The sequence below is a fragment of the Caretta caretta genome, chromosome 2 (assembly GCF_965140235.1).
Source record: "Caretta caretta isolate rCarCar2 chromosome 2, rCarCar1.hap1, whole genome shotgun sequence".
Taxonomy (NCBI): Eukaryota; Metazoa; Chordata; order Testudines; family Cheloniidae; genus Caretta; species Caretta caretta.
In genome coordinates, this window is record NC_134207.1 from 112038260 (window position 1) to 112057002 (window position 18743).

The 18743-nt window shown below is 43.4% G+C and overlaps 1 protein-coding gene across 6 annotated transcripts in view; it reads right to left on the reverse strand.

The window, feature by feature from the left end:
• The window catches only part of DTNBP1 (dystrobrevin binding protein 1), a 173949-nt gene extending 157379 nt beyond the window's left edge, over positions 1-16570 (reverse strand). Inside the window, exons 1-3 of one of the 6 annotated variants that reach the window (XM_075125366.1) lie at positions 16552-16570; positions 12564-12614; positions 6209-6259 (exon numbers count right to left, since the gene is read on the reverse strand). Coding sequence is in view for 2 of the 6 variants with exons in the window: in XM_048839915.1 (XP_048695872.1) it covers positions 6209-6259; positions 12564-12614; positions 15912-15967 (158 nt within the window). In the remaining 4 variants the exon portion in view is untranslated. Of the gene's footprint in view, positions 1-6208; positions 6260-12563; positions 12615-15826; positions 15845-15911; positions 16058-16086; positions 16153-16551 lie in introns of those variants that run through there. The other 5 variants (XM_048839914.2, XM_048839918.2, XM_048839915.1 and 2 more) reach the window with 5 other exon arrangements.
• Positions 16571-18743: the final 2173 nt, after the last annotated feature.

The window sequence follows — 18743 nt, forward strand, 5'->3', positions numbered from 1 at the left end:
CCCCCAACTAAAACCCCTCCAACACATTGTTAAGGATCTACAACCTATCCTGAAGGATGACCCAACACTCTCACAAATCCTGGGAGACAGGCCAGTCCTTGCCTACAGACAGCCCCCCAACCTGAAGCAAATACTCACCAGCAACCACATACCACACAACAGAACCACTAACCCAGGAACCTATCCTTGCAACAAAGCCCGTTGCCAACCGTGCCCACATATCTATTCAGAGGACACCATCACAGGGCCTAAGAACATCAGCCACACTATCAGAGGCTCGTTCACCTGCACATCCACCAATGTGATATATGCCATCATGTGCCAGCAATGCCCCTCTGCCATGTACATTGGTCAAACTGGACAGTCTCTACGTAAAAGAATAAATGGACACAAATCAGATGTCAAGAATTATCACATTCATAAACCAGTCGGAGAACACTTCAATGTCTCTGGTCACGCGATTACAGACATGAAAGTTGCAATTCTTCAACAAAAAAACTTCAAATCCAGACTTCAGCAAGAAACTGTTGAATTGGAATTCATTTGCAAATTGGATACAATTAACTTAGGCTTGAATAGAGACTGGGAGTGGCTAAGTCATTATGCAAGGTAACCTATTTCCCCTAGTTTTTTCCTACCCCCCTCTTCCCCCAGACGTTCTTGTTAAACCCTGGATTTGTGCTGGAAATGGCCCACCTTGATTTTCATACACATTGTAAGGAGAGTAATCACTTTAGATAAGCTATTGCCAGCAGGAGAGTGGGGTGGGGGGAGGTATTTGTTCATGCTTTGTGTGTATAAAAGATCTTCTACACTTTCCACAGTGTGTATCCGATGAAGTGAGCTGTAGCTCACGAAAGCTTATACACAGAGGCAGTATTGTGAGTGCACTAGTCTTGAATCATAAAAGTTACATACTCCTTGTCATGAATATAGGGGGAAGGGTAGCAACCTTTATATATCCTTGGCAACTGTACTGTATTGCTTTATCTGTAAAGGGTTAAGCAGTTCAAATAACCAAGTTGGCACCTGACCGGAAGGACCAATGTGAAAAGAAGATACTTTCAAATCTGGGGAGGAAGGATGATTTGTTTGTTCTGTGGGTTGTTCCCTCTCCGAACAGAGGGAGAAGCCAAGCAGGTACAATATCTCCTGAAAATATACCTGGAATAATCCATCTAAAACTACAGAAACTGTGAGTAGGGAAAGGAAATGCGTTCGGTTATCTTTTGTTTTGGCTTGTGAATTTTCCTATGCTACAGGGGTAGTTTCATTCCTGTTTTTGTAACTGTGAAGCTGAGCTCAGAGGGGAATCCTCCGTTTTAAATCTTATTACCCTGTAAAGTTGCCTTCCATCCTGATTCTGCAGGTGTGATTCTTTCACTTTTTTCTTTATAAATAAAATTCTTCCTTTAAAAACCTGATTGATTTCAGTGTCCTGAAGACAAAGGGTCTCGTCTGAGCTCACATTGCTAAGGCAATTGGTTGGTAGTTTATTCTCAAGCCTCCCCAGGAAAGGGGGTGAAGGAGTTTGGGGGGACAGGGATTCCAAGTCACCCTTCCCTGAATATTTTGTGTAAATCACTTGGTAGTGGCAGCAATATCAGCCTAAGGAATTAGTGCCTTAGAGAAGTTTTAACCTAAGCTGGTAAAATATAAGCTTACGGGGTCTTTCATGTGGGTCCCCACATCTGTACCCCAGAGTTCAGAGTGTGGGATGGTGAACCCTGACACTCCTCTTTCTCACTTTCCCTTGGCAAGCACACAGCACGGCGAGAGCCCTTAACGTACTGAGTTCAGCCTGTGGGGGAAGAGGCAAGATTGGACCAAGGGTCTGGGTCAGAAGGGGATCTCTACAAGCACGTAGGGACACTATTCTGAATACACCATTTTCCACAGGCAGGGGTGATTGAAGCGGATATCTCACAACTGAGGTATCAGACGATGCAAAGGTACATCTCCTGTATGCGTGCAGCTTCAGACCAGGCTGTGCTGCTTTGGTTCCTGCAGAAATAATTGCTGACTGGCACAGCAAACTTTCTTACAATGGGAAAAGAAACACAACAGCTCTGTCAAGGAACCTTCAGCAGAGGATTGCTGAGTACCTCCAGGAAAGTTTCACAGAGTTCTCTATGGAGGATTCCTGGGACATCCCGGTGTGCATTAAACTGTGTAGCTGTACAGGGGACTTAGAAGCAGATGCAAACCATCCTAGGGTTATTTTCTATCCATTATCCCGCTTCTACCATATAACAAAATAAAGGAGAGCTCCACCTCATGTCACCATGCAGTATAAAATCAAAATGAATACTTACCGGAAATCCCCTCTCCTGCTTCAGGCATGCTACAGCCAGAGTGCTGGGATTGGACAGACCCCTCCGGAGTCAAAAAGAGGCCCTGGCTCGCCATGCCACCGGATGACCCTGTCCAACACCCTCCTCCATTTCCTTTTCCATCACTTCATCCTCAGAGTTGACTTCGCTGGCCACAGCCTCCAGTCCCCCGAAAGCATCCATAAGGTTCTTGGTGATGGAGTAGTGGTCACCACCGAGGATGGCGTGCAGCTCCTTGTAAAAGTGGCATGTCTTCCACACCGCACCAGAGCAACATTTGGCCTCCCTTGCCTTCTAACACACCTGCCTTAGCTCCTTGATCTTAACACACTATCGCCGTGTCCTTTTCGTGTCCCTTCTGCCCCTGCCATTAGCAATCTGCTTGTACATATCAAAGTTCTTGCAGCTGGAGAAGCACTGCGACTGCACAGCCTCTTCACCCCACAGACCCAGCAGATCCAACTACTCCTATGTACTCCAGGTGGGAGTTTGTTTCCTGCAGAAAGCCGCCATGATCAGCTAGGAAGATGCTATGTGAGCTCTCCACGCTGAACAAACAGTAAGTGAATTTTCAGAAATACCCAGGGCTGTAAAGGGGAGAGTGCAAGCCCATTTACATGACTGCAGGGCAGCGGAGCTGAAACTGCTGACCAGAGCGGTGATGATGGGCATTACGGGACACCTCCTGGAGGCCACTTATGGAGACATAAGCAAGCACAGTATCTACACTAACACTATCGCACTAACTTCATCATTAAAAGCTCTATGCCACTCATCAAGGTGGTTTTATTATGTCTGTGTAGCAGGAAAATTAAATAGGCGGGGGGAGGAAAATTGCAGTGTGTACACCTCCACTGTTTCACTGACAAAAGCTGACTTTTGTCAACAGAACTGTGTAGTGTAGACAAGGCCTTATCTGCAAAGCAAACTCTCTCACCACAAGATCCAGCAGATTACTGACCAAACTTTCAGGTCAGGACCTCAGCTGCCAACTTTCATGTGGAAAATGAGAACCTGACTTTCACAATAAGCCAAAAATCAAGTTAACCCCATTTCAAAACAAGGCCAAAACAAGCCAATCCCTAAAAACCCCACCACTCTATGTAACTAGATCCCCCAGCTTGCAATCTGGGACTGTGGTGGGCCCGCTGTGCACCCCTGATGCTCTCCCACATTTTGCCAGGAGCCAATCAAAAAAAAAGAAGCAACAAGCCAAAAAACTATCCAACAAGCAACTCACAAGCCAATTAAGACAAAAACAAGCCCAACTTCTATTACCAACATGTGAATTATTCAGTTTACCAACACTCTTATATTTGACCCAACTTACCACAAACTTTTAGACATATATGACTGAAATGGAATTAGATGTTACCTAACGGATTTCCACAGGAACATGTTTTGCAATTGACAGAAACAGATTTTCAATTTTGGAAGTAGAATCACAAGTGACTTAATTAGCACAGCTGGAGCAGGGCGGGACGGAACAAACCACTAATTCATATAGCCAGGGGCCGAATCATGTATTCCTTGTGCAGCTTACCTTCTATTGCCATAGGACAATGCATTAGGTAATAGTACCATCTGCTTAACTACCTGCTCCAGAACTCAACTTATTAAACCTGGTATAAACACATACTGATACACGCAAAAATAGTTTAGGTATTTCATATGCTTCTTCTGCACATATTTCTTTGGACTAAATCAGTTTGATCTCCAAGAAAAACAGTTATGTATATAAGGACTTCTTTTTTATATTGCCTACCTCACAGAAGAAATATCCATTCATATAATTCAATTTTTTATATGTAACATTCCAAATCATTTTTATAAGATTCTTTCATTATCATCTCAAGAAGAAAACCAGTGCTAAATCAGTGCCAACACAATAGTTATACAACAAAGTATTTATAATCATGGGTCATCTCAACAGTCAGTAAGGGAAAATATGAGCTCCAGAGAGATCCAAGTCAAAGGAATGAGTACTCAATACAAGCCAAAAAAGATTCAAAGCAAAACCTGCCTAAAGCAACTATAGAAAAAAGAAGCCTAACAGGAAGACCAGAGACTAGGAAATAATGTGGACAATGGGAGTCTGAGATTTCATCTGAAGTTAAAGCACACTTTGGAGACATCCATACCAGAATTTTCAGCTTTAAAAGCAAAATATGAAATCCTAGACTTGTGAATGATAGTTTGTTTTGCAAGGAAAAACCCCTCTACAGACACACAAAAAGGTAGAGACTCCACATGTGTTCTCTTATGAAGCTTATGTTGCTAAACAAAGATTATGGGAAACCAAAGAAGAGTTAGTATCAGATTATCTCCTCGCAATGCCTGGAGCTACTGTGGTCTTAGAGAGAAGCTGGTCCTGAATTGGATGCAGCAGACAACCCAGATAACTGAGAGTCGCAGGTACAAATTCTATAAAAAATTCTAAATAAATATATGTTGAAGTTCAATATTCTTGTACGCCTTAAGTCCAGAAAAGGGAAGGAAAGTTTAACAGTCAAGCAGTCAGTCCTTGTAGGAGAGTCTAAAGCAACTTCAAATTTACATAACAAAAAAGCATAATCAGCTCCGGCAGGCTGTTTTACGAATCAAGAGAACATCTGACTGCAGCTGCAAATGCCATAGATCTTAATGAGACAAAGTGGATGAGGTAATATCCTTCATTGGACCAGCTTCTGTTGGTGACAAAGACAAGCTTACAAAGCTCTTCTTCAGGTCAGCAAAAATAACCTGAAGAAGAACTCTGTGTAGACCTGAAAGCTTGTATTTGTCACCAACAGAAGCTAGTCCAATGAAAGATATTACCTCACCCACCTTGCCTCTCTAATATCTTGGGACCAACACAGCTACAACACTGCATAGATCTGAATGACGTTTCAACGGAATCAACTAAGAACGCATCAAGAAACATCCAAGTGAAGTCATTTTGCAAGATTTATGCTCCAATATTGTGGTGTGTCAAAAGAGCAGACCACATGATATTTTAGAAAATGAATGTGAGTACATCAGAGAAAACAAACTAGATAGCACAATAACTCGATGTAATGTTGATTGTTTTTCTGGAAGCAAGAGGGTTTGGGGACAACAGAACAGTGTTCTTATTGCACTTGATCAAATTAAAAAAATCAACATCGATCCATTCTTTCCTCCAATCCAATAAGCAAATAAAAGAGTAATATTTTCTTTAACATTTAAGTTTAAAAATCTCTTCAAAATTAGCGAGTACCACCACAGGTGGGAGGTGAGTTTATTATACTATGAAGCCAGATGACCCTAATCTACTTAAATGCAAGCTGGGTGGCTTTTTGTATTAATCAAGTATAGCCTGCCCCAGCACAGAGACCAGTTGGGCTTCAGCGGCATGAGAAACTGGATAGTTGTATAATTATCACACTCTAATATTCTATGGATAACTATATAATATATGCAAAGATATACATTAGAACAACTGCAGGATTCGGAATGTAGTAGAAATAAAGGTTGCAAAATCAAACTCTCAATAATTAGGAAATGCTAAAATTAAGGTTGTCTGGGCAGCCTAATTTTAGAAGATTATTTTATAACATTATGTAACCTAATTACATGATCACATACTATATTCCCCCACCCCACAGTATTCCTGCCTCACTCAGTGCACAGGATGAACAGTGCTCTGGGTTTGAGGCAGCTGTTCAATGTATCTATCCTCATCATTAAATTAATAGCCCCTGACTTCTTTACTGCACACCATTCAAAACCTGCAATCAATACAGAGTTTTCATTTTCTTATGATCTTATTTACTACTTGTTCCCCCTATAATATTTTGATTAGGGAAACAAACCATGGGGAAAAGAAATATTAGTATGAAAATGGAAGGACATACCTGCTGAGCAATTCCAATCCAGCAGAAAACTTTGGCAAATACTGAACAGCCCTGTAAACAGAATCATAAAACCACAGAAGTTAAAAATGGAAGAGAATAAGGTCAACCAATCCATCTCCTTGTCAGTACAGAATTATTCACTGCCATCTCCATTTGCTACCATTTTGTCTGGTCTCGTTCAAAACATATGACGCAATCTACTTTACAAGAATATAAAAATACAAAACCACTACATTTCACTGTCAAGCTGATATCCACCTACGTTTTCCCTTTTTCGCTTATTATTGCATTAGACCCCTTAACTTTGCTTTATTCTTGGTGTTCATTAGAAACAGACAGACAATGTACAAGGCAATTTTTTGCAGATGCATTGGCAAGAAAGACATTGCATCTAATACTAACTTTAAGAGTAGATTATGAAATCATGATTACAATGATGTTTAACTACTTTTGAATTAATATGTTGACACTAATCATTAAAGCCCAAAGGTTTTGCATTTAATGCACTCTACGTTAAAACTGTGGTAGTTACAAAATTGAAAGAATCTTTGCCAGCCCATAATCTAATATTTTCTATGTTGGTCAGAGCTAATATACATACACACCAATAGGTATTACATGCACAATATTAACATTTGTGTGTGTGCGCATGGGGAGGGGAATCATGCTAAACTGTACTATGCTTATTCTTGCTCACTTATGCCAAGACATGTATCCCACAATGCGCTGGGACAAATCTCTCTCAGCACATGGCTCAGGCAAATACAAAAACTGCCAAAAACTAGGTGAATGAGTTTTATGAAACAAAGGTATAATGCGGTACATTATTTCCTTGTAAGGTGTATGAATGCTTTGCATTAAGGAGTATTTTCATACCCCTCAATGTTTGGAAGGTAATAAACAAAACAAAAGACGGGAAAGTACAGGAATGCACCAATGACAAAGCTGGCACAAGATGGTTAGTTAAACTTTAAGTGACATGAACAGTGAGTGCTGCGCAGCTTATAAACAGCTATCCTATAAAAAGATGGCTAGCTTAAGTGGCATTTGGGAAGCACATCTTCTGTGGAAGGTGAACTGAACACGCTGCAAGACTGAGCTTCCTGGGAAAAACCAATGTACTCTCTTTCCTTCCTGTACTGCATTGCTTTGTCTTTAAACGATAAATCTGGCTTAGCTTGGTTATTTGGTTTCTTGAATATTTTTAATATTGAACTGCAAGTACAGTCAATTAGTCGGCTATAACTCTTAGTCAATAAGTATAATTTATGAGCAAGAATAAACTTAAATATAAAAACAATGTTAGTTACAATGCTTCTACCACATATTAAATATTAGTAAGACTTTATAAATATATCGTACTACATCTAGGGCTGTCAAGCAATTAAAAAAACTAATCATGATTAACTGTACTTTTAAATAGCATACCATTTTTTAAAAATATTTATGGAGGTTTTCTACATTTTCAAATATAATCATTTGAATTACAACACAGAATGCAAAGTATACCGTGCTCACTTTATATTTATTTTGATTACAAATATTTGCACTGTAAAAAACAAAAATAGTATTTTCAGTTCACCTAATACAAGTACTGTAGTGCAATCTCTTGATCATGAAAGTTGAACTTACAAATGTAGAATTATGTATAAAAAAACCTGCCTTCAAAAATAAAACAATGTAAAACTTTAGACCCTACAAGTCCACTCAGTCCTGCTGCTTGTTCAGCCTATCGCTAAGAGAAAGAAGTTTGTTTACCTTTGCGGAAGATAATGCTTCCTGCCTCTTGTTTACAATGTCACCTGAAAGTGAGAACAGGCATTTGCATAGCACTGTTGTAGTCAGCATCGCAAGGTATTTACATGCCAGATGTGCTAAAGAGTCATATGTCCCTTCATGCTTCAGCCACCATTCCAGAGGACATGCTGATGACGGGTTCTGCTCGAAAACCATACAAAGCAGTGCGGACCGATGCATGTTCATTTTCATCATCTGAGTCAGATGCTACCTGCAGAAGGTTGATTTTCTTTTTTGGTGGTTTGGGTTCTGTAGTTTCCGCATCAGAGTGTTGCTCTTTTAAGACTTCTGAAAGCATGCTCTATACCTCATCCCTCTCACATTTTGGAAGGCACTTCAGATTCTTAAATCTTGGGTCGAGTGCTGTAGCTATCTTTAGAAATTTCACTTTGGTATCTTCTTTGCGTTTTGTCAAATTTGTAGTGAAAGTGTTCTTAAAATAAATGTGTGCTGGGTCATCATCTAAGACTGCTATAACATGAAATATATGGCAGAATGTGGGTAAAACAGAGCAGGAGACATACAATTCTCCCCCAAGGAGTTCAGTCACAAATTTAATTAATGCTTTTTCTTTTTTTTTTTTTTAAACAAGCAGCATCAGCATGGAAGCATGTCCTCTAGAACGATGGCCGAAGCATGAAGAGGCATATAAATTTTTAACGCATATGGCACGTAAATATCTTGCAATGTCAGCTACAACAGTGCCATGCAAACACCTGTTCTCACTATGTATCCGATGAAGTGAGCTGTAGCTCACGAAAGATTATGCTCAAATAAATTGGTTAGTCTCTAAGGTGCCACAACCTTTTCTTTTTTCAGTTGACACTGTAATTAAGAAGTGGGCAGCATTATCTCCCGTAAATGTAAACAAATTTGTTTGTCTTAGCGATTGGCTGAACAAGCAGTAGGACTGAGTGGACTTGTAGGCTCTAACATTTTACATTGTTTTGTTTTTGAGTGCAGTTATGCAACAAAAAAACTACATTTGTAAACTGCACTTTCATGATAAAGAGATTGCACTGCAGTACTTGTATGAGGTGAATTGAAAAATACTATTTCTTTTCTCCGTTTTACAGTGCAAATATTTGTAATAAAAAATAATGTGAGCATTATACTCTTGGTATTCTGTGTTGTAATTGAAATCAATATATTTTAAAATTTAGAAAAAATCCAAAAATAGTTAATAAATTTCCATTGGTATTCTATTATTTATCATTAAGATTAATCACAATTAATTTTTTTATTCACTATTAATTTTTTTGAGTTAATCAAGTGAGTTAACTGCGATTAAATCGACAGCCCTAACTACACCAAGATTTTCCTCACTTCAGACTCCTGAAAGACCCTCAGAATGGAGTGAAACTGCAATTATACCAACTGTTTGAATGATGGTGTATGTGATATAAATAATATGACTCAACAGTTGTTCATTAGTTAGACTCACAGGTTAGGCTAAGTTATGTTTGGTTCAGAACCTGGTCAGTGGAGAGGAAGCAAATGTGGTTTAAAGCCACCTTTGTGTTCACCTAGTCTGAGGCTAGAGGCGAAACTAATCCAGTGTTTCCCAAAAAGTGGGTCCTGACCTCATGTCACAGGAAGGATCTAGCAGGAAGCAGTGTGGGAAGTGGAATCTGAGCAGCAGCAGCACAGAGGAAATGGGCGGAGCCAACGAGTGGTCAATGAGCAGCCTCGTAGTGACACAGGCTCAGCAGCAGAAAGAGAGGGGCCAGCTGGGGCTGCAGGAGGGGGCAGGGCTGGGATAGCCAGAATAAGGGAGCTAGGGGAAGCTGAGCACCGGACTTGGACTAAGAAGAAGGCTGAAGAGTGAAAGGGAGAGCACAGTGTGTTGGAGGGCTGGGAAGGGAGAAGACAGCAGGGGCTGGAGGGCTGAGAAGAGGAGGAACAGAGGGGTAGGATGGCAAGGGGTGGCGAAGGGGTAATGGTAGGTCCCCAAAAAAAGACAAAATGCAGGTGGTGGGTCACCTTAGTAAAAAGTTTGGGAAGCAGTGCTCTAACCTATTGCTCGCTGCAACAGCCCTCTAACATATTCTGTCAGCCAAGAATCACTAGCACACAAGGATCTCCGGTCACACCTCCACAATCTCAATAATTAAAGGCCTGTGTTTTTCACAAAGGCAAAACAACATGAAATAAAACAAAAATCAACGTAAAAAAAGGAAATAAAATGGAAAAAAAGCATTGCGCAAGTTTGGCCTGCCCACCCTATCATGACAGGAGCCACTACCCCACCTCACTGCCCTCCACCCAACGGCTCCCAGCCTTCCAGGAAGCAGAACCTGCCACCCCCTACCAACGGCCATCCAGCCCCCACTTCCCATCAAGGGACTTCCACCCGCTGATGCAGGGCAGGACTCTACCCTGCCACCACCACCACCAGGGCTTCCCACCCACCCCCAGGGGGACAGAACCCAACTGCTGCCCTCCCTCAAGGGTCTCTCACTAAGACCTAACTGTCACACCTCCCAAGGGCCTCTCACCCACCCTGGAGCAGAGCTATATAAGCAGAGATAGGGGAAGGGTTCCTGGTACTAATTGGGAAGCTGGAGCTCAGTGGGGAAGGGGAAGTAGAAGAGGGGTGTCTGGGGCTAATGGAGACTAGGGAGTTTGACATTCAATGGGAGAGAGAGACTATATAAGGGGAAATGGGAGCACCCCAGGGAAGAGGACGGGGGAAGGAAGCAGGAGGGGTTGGGAAGATCTCATGGGGTTTGAGACATTGAGTGAGGATGGACATGGGGAGGTTATCAGGAGGCTTCAGCACAGGGTACATCTAGGTAAAATGATGCGGTGTAGATAAACTCGGATTTATGGCCACTGTTTTTATTTATAGTTATCTGGGGTAATTTATTAATGTAAATGTAATAAAGAAATAAAACATTTTAATAGATAAACAAAATAAGAAATTTCTGAAAAATAAAAAGAATTTCACAGGACTCTACCAATAATTCCGTATCACTGCAACACAAACTCTACAAAGCAGGACTAGAAAGTAATAAAAGAGAGCCAGTTATGCCATTCAGGCAACTTATGCAATATAGCTATGCAAGGGGACTCATCAGCTGCCCTTTCAAAGCAGTTCTCTGTCCCCCCCCAACCTTTGACACACAGGAGCAGCACAAACAGGATGGAGGATTCAGACCCTAGTCTTCATGAACTTTCGCTGTACAGAGTTCATGTTAACATATCAACAACAGAGCCTACAGAATCAATGGCATTACTTCAATATGCCACCTGCATTAAAACATTATTTATTTGTATTACTACAGCACCTATGAGCAATACATATGCACAGCAGGGAGTTTCCTAAAATTACTAATTCAGCCTTCTCTCAATAAAATATTTTAGCCTTGGCCTACATTATGGGCAATTGCAACTTTTTAGTTATAAAAGACTGATCTTCCAAAAGTTAACAACTTCTGAATTGCAAAAATGTAGTGATCAGTTTAATTTATTTAAAATTGCTCTGGATTTTTTGTTTGGGTTTTTCTGTTATTTTAAAAAGGAAATAAATGTCTGTAACACCACTTTCTGGATGAAAGCACATATACAATGCTTCACAGCAAATCATATTTGAGACATTGTATATAACTATAGCAAAATTAACAAGAGTACTTGTGGCACCTTAGAGATTAACAAATTTATTAGTCTCTAAGGTGCCACAAGTACTCTTGTTCTTTTTGCGGATACAGACTAACACAGCTGCTACTCTGAAACCTATAGCAAAACTGTACTTTTCTACAGTTGAATATTGTACAAAGATGACATTTATTCATGTTGAAAACAGAACGACATTTTACAATGCTGACTTCAGAAACATTATAACCAATGCCATTTTCAGCTATGCTGCAGAATGATTTAAGATTTCTCTTCTGAAGTTACCATCCCTTTATCACCGATATTTTTTAAGCAAAGAAAGGCTCTTATTTCTGTTCTTATACTTAAAAAATACCTCATAACATAGGAAGAAAGATTGTAGTACACCTCTACCCAGCTATAACGCTGTCCTCGGGAGCCAACAAATCTGACTGCGTTATAGGTGAAACCGCATTATATCGAACTTGCTTTGATCCACCGGAGTGTGCAGCTCCCCCTCCTGCCCTCCGGAGCACTGCTTTACTGCGTTATATCCAAATTCATGTTATGTCAGGTCGCGTTATATCGGGGTAGAGGTGTACTTAAGAGTCACATGGAGAAAGATAATAAATTCAAGTGTCATATAAATGTTTTGGGCAGTGATACTGTTTAATTTACTATATTATAAAGGACAATATACTTTAGTTACAGCAAACATCAAACTTTAAACTGAGTGCTGAGCACCAAAAAACGGCTAATTTTAAAAAGTGGGAACTAAAGTGTTCTATTAAACCATAAGTTTCAGGTACTCCGATCAATAGAGCAGCATATTCTTCATCAAAATTTCAGTGTTATGTAAAATAACATGTAAATAGTTTTGCCAAAGTATATTAGCTATGTTTAAACAATGTTTTCATAAATAAAGACATAAGACAAAACTGTATATTTGAGCATACAGAAGTACCTCTGCTTGCTTATTTTTGCTTCTCTTGATTTGTCACCCAAAGTCTTCAACCTAGAATTCAAAACAAAAGCATCAGGCCTTTGCTAACTACCACAATAGAAAAAAAGCTTGACACAATAGGTGCCAAGGGTGCATTTTAAGGATTATAAATGTCAATTTTGCTTTAGTTTATTTGGAAGCGAGAGCCGTTTCCCCATTTATTGTATTTTTCAAGACTATTACATTAAGTGATTTTTCCATGAACTGTATTCCACCTTTCTTCTCTCACACAGTACTGTACAGACAGCTGCATATTGGATTTTCAAATGTACCTAATATGATTTAGGAGTACAAGCCCCATGTACGCATCTACATAGTGACTTCCGCTCCTGAATCACTTGCATCTTGTCTACACAGGAATGTTTTATCAGTTATACAGGTATAAAACCCTGTGTGGAAACTCTTATAGGACTAAGTGTGACTATTTTTTGGTTTAGCTTAAACCCTTCCCAAGCAACATATGTAAAACCAAAGAAACCCATTTATTCTGGTATAAGAGTTTCCACAGAGGATCTTATATCAGGATAAAAATTTCTGCACCAGGGCAGGGAGTTTATACCTGTTCAACTCTATCAATTTATACTTCAGAAGTTACATCATAAAAACTTTCTTATGCAGCCAAGGTCTTAGGCGTGTTTGAAAATTCCCACTCCCCCATGTCAACAAAACTTCTTTGGGAAATTTCCCACCATTGCATTACCACTAGTACAACTGCATCATTGTTTTTGGTAGTAAAATCCTTCAGGCGCTTCAACTGCAAGTCAAGCAATACCTACAGACCAAAAAGATAGGGACTTCTCAACCCTCCAACAATGGTGCAAATTTATAATCCTCTAAATCAGTGGTTCTCAAGGGTTGCAATCCCATTTTAATAGGGTTGCAAGGGCTGGCATTAGACTTACTGGGGCCAAAGCCCTTGGGCTTCTGCTTTACCCTCCCTCCCACACACACACTGGGCGGTGGGACTCATGCATCCTGGGGTCATGTACTAATTTTTCCTTGTCAGAAGGGGGTCGCGATGCAACGAAGTTTGAGAACCCCTGCTCTAAATTCAAGTGTCAGTATAAGAACAAAGGATAACATTTTTCAAACACACCTGGATCCATTTTCAAAAGAGACTGAGGATAAGACTACGCCTGGTCTACACTACACGGCTAGCGCAACGTAAGCTGCCTTGTATCAATCTAGCTATAGAACTGTCCTCACTTAAATTTGGCTCCCACTGACTTAAGTGCCTCTGTATGCCAATTTACTAACTCCACCTCCCCAAGCATCATAGAGTCATGGTCAATGTAATTAGGCCGATGCAGTGTCAATGTAGACACTGCATTGCTTATGTCGACTGATAACTGGCTTTCAAGACCTGTTCCACAATGCCCCACACTGATAATACAATCAATACAAATACTCCTGGTGAGTACATGCACCACCTACACAAGTTTCAGAGTAGCAACCGTGTTAGTCTGTATTCGCAAAAAGAAAAGGAATACTTGTGGCACCTTAGAGACTAACCAATTTATTTGAGCATAAGCTTTCGTGAGCTACAGCTCACTTCATCGGATGCATCAATGAAGTGAGCTGTAGCTCACGAAAGCTTATGCTCAAATAAATTGGTTAGTCTCTAAGGTGCCACAAGTACTCCTTTTCTTTTTGCACCTACACAAGGAGGGAAGTCTGCACATAGACAAGCAATTTAATAATTGCGGGGGCTGTCTGCCAGTGTAAGTTAGGTTAACATAATTTTGTACCTTAGACATGGCCTATGCTACAGAGACCATACCACCAGAGCTATGCCGGCATAGCCCCATAGTGAAAATGCAGAAGAACTTTTTTTCCTTTTTTTTTCAGTGTAGGAACACCACCTCTCCAACGGAGGACAGAAGCCCCCTTCTGTTGACATAGCTGCATCTACATGTGGTGTTACCTCAGTGCAGCTATGTCATCAGGTTGTATAGTGTAAATCAAGCCTTAGGCTCCTACATCCCACTGACTTTCAATGAGATTTATTTATCAGATCCCTCAGTGGCTGGACAAGTCCACAGGAAGCAGCCATAAGTCAGAAACCACTGCAAATAATAAAGTTCTAGAAAGTGGGTGGGGGAACATTATCTTTTGGTAAATGGGATCTTTCTCCTGTAAATACAAGGATGTGGGGCAAATTAAACTGAAGCTCAGATTTCTACTTTTGGTTTTCCCTTCCCACTCCTAAAGTATGGGTGGAGCCATTCCTTCCTTCCCGCCTCCTCCCCTCACATGACAGTTACCCCTTCTACAGGCAGCGACGCTAACGAGCTTTTAGCGAGGTGTGTAAACTCCAGGGCCGCCAATCAAATCGCTACTTTGGTCCAGGAAGTTTTGCTGGCCAGTTCTTTCAAACCATGTTTACCACACGCCAACACGTCTCCATTCCCGTTTCCCCCACTCCCTACAACGTGAACACGACCAAACGCCAGAGTTACCCCGCGCCCGCTCCCCCGGCGCCTCCAACCACTTCTCACCGCCTCCCGTTTCAGGCTATTAGCGTTGCAAGCCCCGTGCCCGTGGGCGGCGGTCGGGGGTTATGAAGGGCCGGGGGCGCCCCAGGTGACAGGTCTGCATCAGCGCCTTGGGGCGGTGCCGGGGAGGCACAGCCCGGAACTAGGGGCGCTGGGGCCCCTTCCCTTGGGCCCTACCGCTCTCCAGGAAGCGGCCTTTTCCGAGAGCAGCGGTTCCCAGCCGGAGCCTCCGCAGCTGCCCGGAAGTTTCCCGAGGCTGCAACCGGTGCCGCAAGGCAGGGGCGGCTCTACCTATTTCGCCGCGCCAAGCAGCCGCCGGAGGACACGGCCGGCCGCCCCCCGTTCTCAATGCCGCCCCACGCACCTGCTTGGAAAGCGGGTGCCTGGAGCCGGCCCTGGCCGCAGGGATAGCCACAGCCAGCGCCCTCTCCCCCAACAGCGCGGGGAGGGGGGGGGCTCCGCGGCCGCCCCGGGTCACAGCCTGGGCATGGGACACTGGCTCCCCCCGGGGTCTGGGCGGGCCCCTAGGAGCAGTGGGGCAGAGACCGGGACATGGGGCTAACGGTGGCTGAAACTTTCGGTTTTGAGCCACTGTCCGGATTTCAGCCTGTAACCGCCCGGGGGGGGGGGAGGGGGGGGGGCTGCGACCCTGCCGGACGGGGCAACGCGCCCCCCCCCCCCCGGCCTCACGCGCCCCCCCCCCCCGGCCTCACGCGCGCCCCCGAGTACCGTTGTCCCCCGCGGGGACTTGGAAGAACTTTCTCCCTCCGGGGCTCCGCGCGCGGAGGGGAGGGGCCAGGCCGGCGCGACTCACCCCGAGGTGAGGTCCTGCTGCACGCTCAGCAGCCGCTCGCGCAGAGTCTCAAACATCTTTCCCCCGCCGGCCGGCCGGCCGCCCCACCTCCGCGCGCGCGCGCCTCCTCCCTGCCGCCCCTCACTCACTGCAGCACGAGCGCCGCACGGAGCGGAGCGGGGGTGGAGCCTCCTACCTCCGCGCGCAGAGGGGGAGGGGGAAAAAGGCGTCTCTCGTGCGGCTATTGTTACCGCCCCATTCCGGCGACGGAGGCCCCGCCCCGGAGCCGTTGATGTTCCCTCCCCTTCCGCCGCCGCGCAGTGATGTCATGACGTAGGTAAAGGACCGCGACGAGGCTGCTTCCTTCTGCTTTTCCCTGCCGACCTGTGCGCGCGGTCTCCCTCTCGCGGGCGGGAACTCGAGGCCTCCGCGCCTGTGCGGGGCCCCTCGCGCGGGAGCGCAGTCGCTGGGATGGACGCGGGCGGTGGGTGGAGCCGTGGTGTTGGCGGCCCGTGATACCCCGGAGGCCCCTGGGTGATCTGGTGGTCCCAAGTTCTGGCCTTAGACTCTGTTCCTCTGTGGCCCCTGCCATGGTGTCCCACCGTTACCACCACCGCGCGAGCCCTTTGGAAGTGCTGGGTCTGTGGTAATGCAGTTCTACCTGCTCCCGGTGCTCTCCGCGGTCATCCGGGATGTGTCTGGTGCTGCCTGGTTGGGAAACAGCTAACTACAGTGCAGCCTGTGGAGGCCGGAGTCCCAGCATGTTATGCTCCATCTGGATGCAGCATGTTGGGACACGTGATCTCCCTGTAGTACATCGCTCTTAATGAAGATAGGAACAGGCTGCGTTTTAAAGTACCATGGGCCATAAATGGGGTACAGATTGCACTTTGGGTGTGTCCTTCAAAACAGACGGAGGAGCTGGCTGGACTCCTTTTTGAAGGAGCAAGAGAAAATGGCAGTGGGGAACTGTGACAGATGGTACAACCTGGGACTGCTGTGCTGCCTTAACTCTCCAATTGAGGCTGTCTCTTACAATGCTGTGCTAGTGACAAGCAGCAAAACTCTCCAGGTGCTGTGATCCCTCAGCCAACAACATGCAGGGACACACCCAGCTAAATTGTATGAATGCATGACAAGCCACTTGTGAACTATTCAGAAGGAGACACCAGCAAATCTCCCCAGCCTTGCACCCCAGAAATGTACTATCTTACACTGATCAAGACCTTCTCTTGAACAATGCAAGTTCATTAATTAGTTCACTACTTCGTGAAAGGATAGTGGCCATACATTGGCTTTTGTAATCTGAGTGGATTCCTCAAGCACTTTAGACAAACTCACTTGTAAGGATAAAACATTCAAATAAGTTTATTAACTACAGATAGATTTTAAGTGATTATAAGTGGTAGGCATAGAGGTCAAAGATGATTACATAAATAAAAAAATAGCAGTCTAAACTCTACATCTTCAGACTAAATAAGATTTGAATCAAGCAGTTTCTCACCCTGCTACGTGTTGTAAGTAGTTCACAGTTCTTAATACACTGGCTGAATTCCTTGCTCAGCCTGTGCCCCGTCTCTCCACTGCAAGGTCTTTTTTTCCAAGCATTCTTGTCTTTGGAGTATGTGGGAGAGGAGAGAGGCCCTGGGCTGATATCACAGACTCCAATTTATACTGCCTTATCCATGTGCATGGAAAAATACTGTCTTAAACATAGTCAGGTGTCATATGTTGTATGTGCCCTGCTGAGACTCTGGGCCTCCATTGTTCATGTCTTTTGGAGGGGTCCCTTGGGAGAGTGGATTCTACCTAATGGGCCATCAACCCATGGTTGGCTAGTCCTAATGTAAATCTGTCTTGGGGGGGTTAGTTGCTTAGTTGCTCCTTTGTTGCCCCTGAAAGGCCAGCTCTGGGCATACCCCAGAATCACAACATTTCAGCAACACACATATAGCAAAACTTCATAACTTCACATAGAATGGTAACACAACAGGATAGTAATGTTCAACAGATCATGACTTCTCAAATGATATCTCACTAGGCATACTTTGTATAAAACATATCATAACCATATCACAGTGGTGAATATTCGGGTTCCAGGGTGGTATTTTGAGATACAGAGTGTCACTGGAATGATACATTGTTTTCTTGCTGAAGATGATTTTGTTCACCCATCCTTTTTAAAAATGGGCAGGACTAAAGAAGCAGTGGGATTGGTGTATTCAGCAGCCAGTTACCCAAACAATTACAAAATAAAGATCCCCACACATTGGCAGAATGCCATCTTCCCCTTCAAATCAAACCACCAAAGAAAATAATATAAACTATCATTTTTATCATAGCACAATAGTATGCCAATCACTAGCACAATAGTATGCCAATACTGCAAACATTTATGCACATACGTCACTTTACTACCCTGAGTAGTTGGACTACTCACAAAATAATTAAGCATATGCATAAGGATCAGGGCCTAGATAATCCTAGCACAGAAAAAATAAAAAAAGTCTGTTCCCTGAGGCATTTATAACCTACGTTAAAAAAAAAATCCACTGTAAAAATACCAACTGGCCAGGAAATAGTGACATTAATGAGACTCAATGTTTATGACGAGATAACTCGCTCTGTGGATGAGGGGAAAGCGGTGGATGTGTTGTTCCTTGACTTTAGCAAAGCTTTTGACACAGTATTCTTGCCAGCAAGTTAAAGAAGTATGGGCTGGATGAATGGACTATAAGGTGGATAGAAAGCTGGCTAGATTGTCGGGCTCAACGGGTAGTGATTAATGGCTCCATGTCTAGTTGGCAGCCGGTATCAAGTGGAGTGCCCCAAGGGTCGGTCCTGGGGCTGGTT